The 6,601-nt window shown below is 47.0% G+C and overlaps 1 protein-coding gene across 3 annotated transcripts in view; it reads left to right on the forward strand.

Annotated features, from left to right (window-relative positions):
- Spen (spen family transcriptional repressor) overlaps positions 1-6,601 on the forward strand; it is an 87,584-nt gene that overhangs the window by 10,469 nt on the left and 70,514 nt on the right. For 2 of the 3 annotated variants that reach the window (XM_005352897.2, XM_013348388.2), the window contains exon 1: positions 7-172. The exons of the other annotated variant lie outside the window; for it this stretch is intronic. In XM_005352897.2, the coding sequence (XP_005352954.1) occupies positions 90-172 (83 nt within the window). In that variant the 5' untranslated portion in view covers positions 7-89. Of the gene's footprint in view, positions 1-6; positions 173-6,601 lie in introns of those variants that run through there. 3 annotated transcript variants of the gene reach the window in all.

Below are 6,601 nucleotides of genomic sequence, written 5' to 3' on the forward strand. Positions count from 1 at the left end.
GCCCCGGCGCCCGCCTCCCAGCGCTGACGGCCGCGTACGAAGCCGGCGAGGGGGAGCCAGCCACCACGGTCGCCGGCACGCCGCCCAGCATGGTCCGGGAAACCAGGCACCTCTGGGTGGGAAACTTACCGGAGAACGTGCGGGAAGAGAAGATCATCGAGCATTTCAAACGGTGAGTGACACGAGGACCGTGGCCGCGCTGGCACCTCGGGCGTCTCTTCGGCCCGTTGCTGGCCACGGGCGGAGCGGCGACGCGCGGCTGGCTCCGGCTCTCTGGGCGGACGACTGCTGTGCGACCACCGAGGAAGCGGGAGCAGTGGGTCCCGTGGGGTCGCGTCTTTGCGCGCCGCCCCGCAGCATAGCGCGGCCGGTCGGGTCCCGGAGCGCCCGTAGAGCCGGGGCTGCGCGGGTGCCGCAGCCGTGCTAGGTATCGTGCGGCACCGGGAGGTGGCAGGCACCCGGAGCAGGGACCGCTCCTCTCCGGAGATTCGTGCAGCGGCAGATGCTTCTGCTGTCGGTGCGGTGGGGTGGAGCGGACTGCCCGGCGCTCGGCAGCGGCGGCTAGATGGGCTGCCCGTGTCCCGGGGCTCGTGGGGAGGGGAGCGTGGACGCCAAGGCGCCGCGGATGCATTCCCGCGCCGCGCTGGTGACCGAGCGGTTTTTACAGGAGATCCTCCAACCTCCGAACTCCTTAAGGAAATAGCCAAAAAGTGCAAATCTCTAGCGATTAGGTGTGACTTTCCAGCTTTTCTAAATATATATATATTTTTTGCGCTTGAAAGATAAAAAAATAAATGTTGCTTTTCATAGGTTGGTAGCATTTAGCTCTTGTTTGCTCCCAGAAACGTGTGTCCGGTAACTGGTAGAGGCCTCAGAATGCATCCTTACATACAATGAGGATTTATTCATACTTTGACTTATTGAGAAGGAGCACAGCAAATCTTTGATCATCTGTGGAAATTAGTTTTTCCCCATATCCAATATCCTGGAAGGTTCCAAGTTAGGCGTACTTTGAATTCCCACTATCCAGTGTGTGAAGGCAGTGACATTAGGGGGAACATCCTCATTAGAGTCAACCTAGGGAAATGGGTTGTCTCGCCAGGTCTGGATCCTCTTTGAGGAGGCCTGGGAAGCGTGAGCGCATTTCTGTCTGTCTGATAGAGGGCCATTGATTCTGTTGGCCGTTGCTGTTACCGGAGTATTAAATCTTGGCCTCTGGAGCGCGCAGGTGCGCGTGCCCGCGTGTGAAAAGGAGCTGGGCAGGCCATTCATAACCTGCCGGGCTGTCTCCGCAGGCCTGGGGGAGGTGCGCGCTGCCCGGGACTGCGGGTGTTTACTACGTGGTTCCTGAGACGCGGAGGCCTGGGACGCAGTTGGTCTCCGTGCCCCGGGATGAAGGGGTCTGCCGCAGCTGGAGCGCGAGCAGATGGGAACTTTCTCTGCCGGTGCTGCTCCACCCTCACTCGGCCCGGGTCCCTGCCCTCTGGGAGCATATCTGTAGTGTTGAGGAGGAAACACTTAGCGGGTTTTTGGAGTGGAAACCCTCAGCGAAGTGCTCCCTTTAATCTCTTGGTGGATCTCCTGTGGGTCTCTACAAGGGAAATTGATACTCACCGACGTGCAAACACGTGCATTGCCTCATTCGCTCAGCTCCTGTGTTCTGTGGTCAGACTTGACATTTTGTATTATGCAGATTTTAGAGACACTGCTTGCCCCACACTTGGAGTTTGACCCCCTGGCAAGATGATGGAGAGCAGGGAGGAAGTGGTTGGGGGTGATTCTGGCTGGGAAGTGTGGTGCCACGGTCCGGCTGGTGTGAATGACTCTCTAAGATGGCGGCCAGGACCCACTTTATGTGGGAATCGACGGAGCCGCTCAGAATGCACGGGAGGGAGGGAGGAGGCGCGCAGGAGGGTTATCTGGAGAGCCCGAGGAACACCGGCGCTAGCAGAAGGCTCACCCGCACTTTGCTGACCCTGAGTTTACAGCAGCATTTACCTGATGTAGATAGGGCAAAAGCAGATGCTCTTGGTTAAAAAAAAAAAAAAAAAAGGTTATTTGACGCCTCTGCAGACTTGTGTCCCCGAAACGCCTTTTGTAAAGACTACTACAGTGCTCACTTTCAAAGGAATGGATTTTTATTTGGTAGTACACCTTTAATTGGTGCAGAGCATGAGAAGGTAACAGAAAGTAATATCCCTCTCCCTCTTGACCCTGGAATTCCCAGTTCTCATGTTCCTGCACTTAGCCCCAAACAGGTACTCTCTTTTTCTGGTTTCTTGCTTATCTTTCTGCCTACAAAAAAATATTCTAGGCGATCCAGCCGTGGAGTTAAGTTGACCAGCCTTTTATCCCTAATGTGGAATGTGCTTTGTTAAATATGTGATCACTACTAGGAAGGAAAACAGAATTTGAATCATTTAATCAAAAGGGATGAAAAGGCACCAAAATAAGGAAACTTAATGGCATTCAACCTCTGTGCCTTGTAGACCTCAGAATGAGAAAAATCTACGCAAAACCTGTATTAAAATCGAACCTGAGTGCCTGCTTCTACCCTTTTCCCTAGCTGATTGCAACATTAACTAATAACTGTTTTACAGGATTAAGAGATGTATACTGGGAATACATTACATAAAACGCTCTGAAGATGAATGTTCTTTTAACAGTGGTTAGGCTTTTGCAGTAGGTATTTGGATTAAAAGGACAACAAAAAACCACGAAGGCTAAATCAGACAGCCTTGGAGGCAGAAATGAAGCCTCCCTCCCTCAGTTTGTATTTTGATCAGTGCTTTGACTGTACGGAAGATGGAGGGAAGGGTGCTGATTTCCCCCAAACCCAGCGCCAAAGGCTGAACCTTAGAACATAAGAGTATTTTTTAAAAATTGGCTTTACCTTCTTGCATATACTAAATTTTCTGTGTTAGTTCTCTTTACAGCTTTCTGTATGCTGAATTAAGAAAATTAAACGACTGTTTCTGAATAGAGTTTTAGTTAACAAAGATTCTTTGCAGGGCCACAATGCAAAGTCCTTTCCTTTGTATATTAGCAGAGTTGAAGCGTTGGAGGGAGGAATTGCACAACAATTGGTTGCTGTCTGGTGAGAGAGAGGAGTGTGGAATGGCGACTCTTTGAATTGGAATGAGCAAGTGAATGGAACCCTTAAAGACCTAAACACTCTTTTTGTCTTATTTTCAGATTTAAGTAAGTCACACACTAGATTTTTCTCATCCACCCATCACTGGTCCTTTATAGACAGGTTAAATATTATATAGCCATTGACTGGGGTGTTCCCTCCTTAAAAACACTTTTTTTGTTTGAAATGTTTTAGCACAATGGTTCAGATATCTCTTTGGTCACAAAATAAAATAATAGCATACGTTTTCATCCATCCTTCCTAAGGAGGATATTCTTAGATGCCATCATTGCTATGTCCTTTATTTGCGATCAGATGGTTTCTTTGATGTCACCTCTACTTTGGAATATGGTGACTTTGAGTGTGTATTTTTTTTTTTCCTTATCTGTGCTTTTGGAAGAGTGTGTATTTTCATGGACTTTTTTTTTTGTGCTTATTTTGAAAGCTCAGGAAAATTCAGTTATCTTGGAGTAGCATTAAAATTAATATAGAATGCTTAAAATATATTTTATATTCTGTAAAAAACGTATGTGTCAGGTTGGAGGAAAATAGAGGGTTCCTTTCAAAGAAGGATGCCGGCGTTTGTCTTGGAGAAGGCACTCAACCCAGCCACCTTTGTTCCAGGCTCTTGGTTGCCTTGGCTTATACTGTTTAGTATGCTTATGAAGAGGTCTCAGTCAGGCTTGGTTTATGAGATATTTTTAGCCATGTTAATGCTGAAGCTTTGGAAATCTTTATGTAGATAGAATGCCATAAAGATAGTAGTGGTGACGGGAGCAAAGCCTTGCTGTGTGCTTCCAACTCTCATGTTCCCTTAATTTGAAGTATTTGGTTATTTTTTTTTAATTTTTATTTTTTAATTTTATTTTTAAGTTGGTCTTCTCGTACCAGGCTGCCAGGTTGGCTTTCTCTCAAACTGCCAGGTTCTGGGATTACAAGCCTGACCCAGTAGACCCTACAACATTTTAAAAAGTATTTAATATATTTCATGAAAACTTGAATATCCAGTTAGAGATTATATATTTCTTTTCTATTATTTTTGCTCCCCTTCTTTATTTCAGCCAAGGATGGAACCAGGGTCTCACACATGGCAAGGTCTTACTGTTGGATCCCTGGGTCGAACCTCCAGCATCCAAAGGTGTAAAACCTCTCTAGTATTGGTTTGAGCTGCAATCAGACATTCCAGTGTTTAGAATGAACTATGAAGCTTGAGTACACACACACAAAAAAAATTGAGCTTCTAGATTTGGCTATTATTGGATGATCTCCCCCCTACCCCAGTTTTTTTGAGACAGGGTTTCTTTGTAGCTTTGGAGCATGTGTGTGTGTGTGTGTGTGTGTGTGTGTGTGTGTGTGTAATGGTGTTTTGCTTGCCATATATCTGGCACCCAGGGAGGCTAGAGGAGGGTGTGGATTCCTAGAACTAAAGTTAGAGACCCATGTGGGCACTGGGAACCTAACTCCAGTCCTCTGGCAGAGCAGCAAGTGCTGAGCCATTTCTTGCACCCCTAGCTTGTGATTTTTCTGAGTCATACATACTGGTTTTCAAATGTGTGCTTTGCATATTTCAGAGCGTCCTCTCACATGTCCTTGTCCACTAAGTTAAAAATTAGTGTGAGGACTTTTGAGTGGCGCTTAACCCCTTTAGTTCTAGAAATCTGGAAACTTGCAGAGGCAGGGAGATCTTTGTGAGCTCTAGGCCAGCCAGGGCTACATAATGAGATGCCTTTAATTCCAGCACTTGGGAGGTTGGGAGGCAGAGGCAGGCAAATCTCTATGAGTTTGAGACCAGCCTGATTTACAGAGTTCCACAGAGAAATTCTGTCTCGAAAAACAAAGACACACACACACACACAAAGCAGACAAAGAATTCACTGAGTTTAAATTAGGATTTTTGTCATTCTATTGTAGATTATTTTCTGTTTTCTTTCCCTCCCTTTCTTCTTCCCTTCCTCCCTCCCTTTCTTTTTCTTTTCTTTCTTTTTTTTTTTTTTTGAGACTAGTTTTCTCTGTGTAGCCCTCACTATCCTGGAACTCACTCTGTAGACCAGGTTGTCCATGCACTCACAGAGATCCACCTGCCTCTGCTTCTCTAATGTTGGGATTAAAGGCCTACAATACACTACCACTGCCTTGTTTTTTTTTGGGGGGGGACACAGGGTCTCCTTAATGTACCCTTGGCTGGCCCTGGTACTTGATGTATAGCTCAGACTGACCTCCAGTAAGCATAGAGATTCACCTCCTGCCTCTGCCTCACAACTGCTGGGATTAAACCGCCACCATACTGGTTGCTTTTTGCTTTTGAGACAGGGTCTCCCTATTCTCAGTCTGGCCTTGAATTTGCTAGTTTGAGGATGACCTTCTTGTGCTGGGATTTTAGTGTGACCTGTCAGGGCTCGTTTATGTGGTTCTAGGTAGGCATCAGACGAGCTAGAGCTTCATGCATGGTAGACAGGCAGCCTATGAAGAGGACTTCCTTTCTGACTTGAGCATTTAGATTCAGCTATTTATGATTTTAAGTATAGAAATTCTGACACGTTGTTTTTGAGACAGTCTCACTACATGGAACCAGGCTTTGAACCGAGACACTCTTTCCCCAGCCCCCCTCCTCCTGAGTTGGGATTACAGGTTTAGCCACCACACCCAGCTTGTGTATTTTCATATTTCAGGAAGTTAGCGCATTCTGAGATAATGCCTGTCTCACTTTGAACTCCTTATGAGTCCCTACCTCAGCCTGAGTGCTGGAATTATAGGGTGGGCAAACCTCCGCATCGGTGCTCTTCTGTCCAGAATCCTAGCCTGCAGTGCCACATAGACAGTCAGCTGTCTGGACTCTAGTTCCTTTCTAATGTGGCAAGCACTCTTTTATCTCTGGGTTCTATTTCTAGTCCATCCTGCACTTCAGAGTTTTAAAGAACACCGCTTCTGAGGATGACTGGGTCTCTCTGGTTCTTCCTTATGACCAGATCAGGCCACGCATTCTTGGAAAGAAAACCACTGGGCTGATGGATTCCCATCTTCTGATTGGATCTGGGGGTAATAACCTGGCTCATTACTCACTGGTGGTTTGTTTTTTGAAAGACTTAGTTATTTTATATTATGTACATAATTGTTTTGCTTGAATATATGTACCTCACGTGTGCCTGGTGTCTGAGGAGATCAGAAGAGGGTTTCGAGTTCCTTGGAGTAACAGACGGTTTTGAGCCACCATGTGGGTGCTGGGAATTGAAGCCCGATCCACAAGAGTGATAAGTGTGTAGGGCAATGGTGGTGCACACCTTTAGCCCAGCACTCGAGAGGCAGAGGCAAGCAGATCTCAGTGAGTTTGAGGCCAGCTGGGTCTATAGAGTTCCAGGTCAGTCAGGCCCTTACACAGAGAACCCTGTCTAGGGGGAGTGGCGGGTGGCATTAAGCGGTCTTATCCAGCATCTGTCCATCCTTGTTCTCACTTTGCTTTTAAGTTTGCGC

This window comes from Microtus ochrogaster, chromosome 10, assembly GCF_000317375.1.
Source record: "Microtus ochrogaster isolate Prairie Vole_2 chromosome 10, MicOch1.0, whole genome shotgun sequence".
NCBI lineage: Eukaryota > Metazoa > Chordata > Mammalia > Rodentia > Cricetidae > Microtus > Microtus ochrogaster.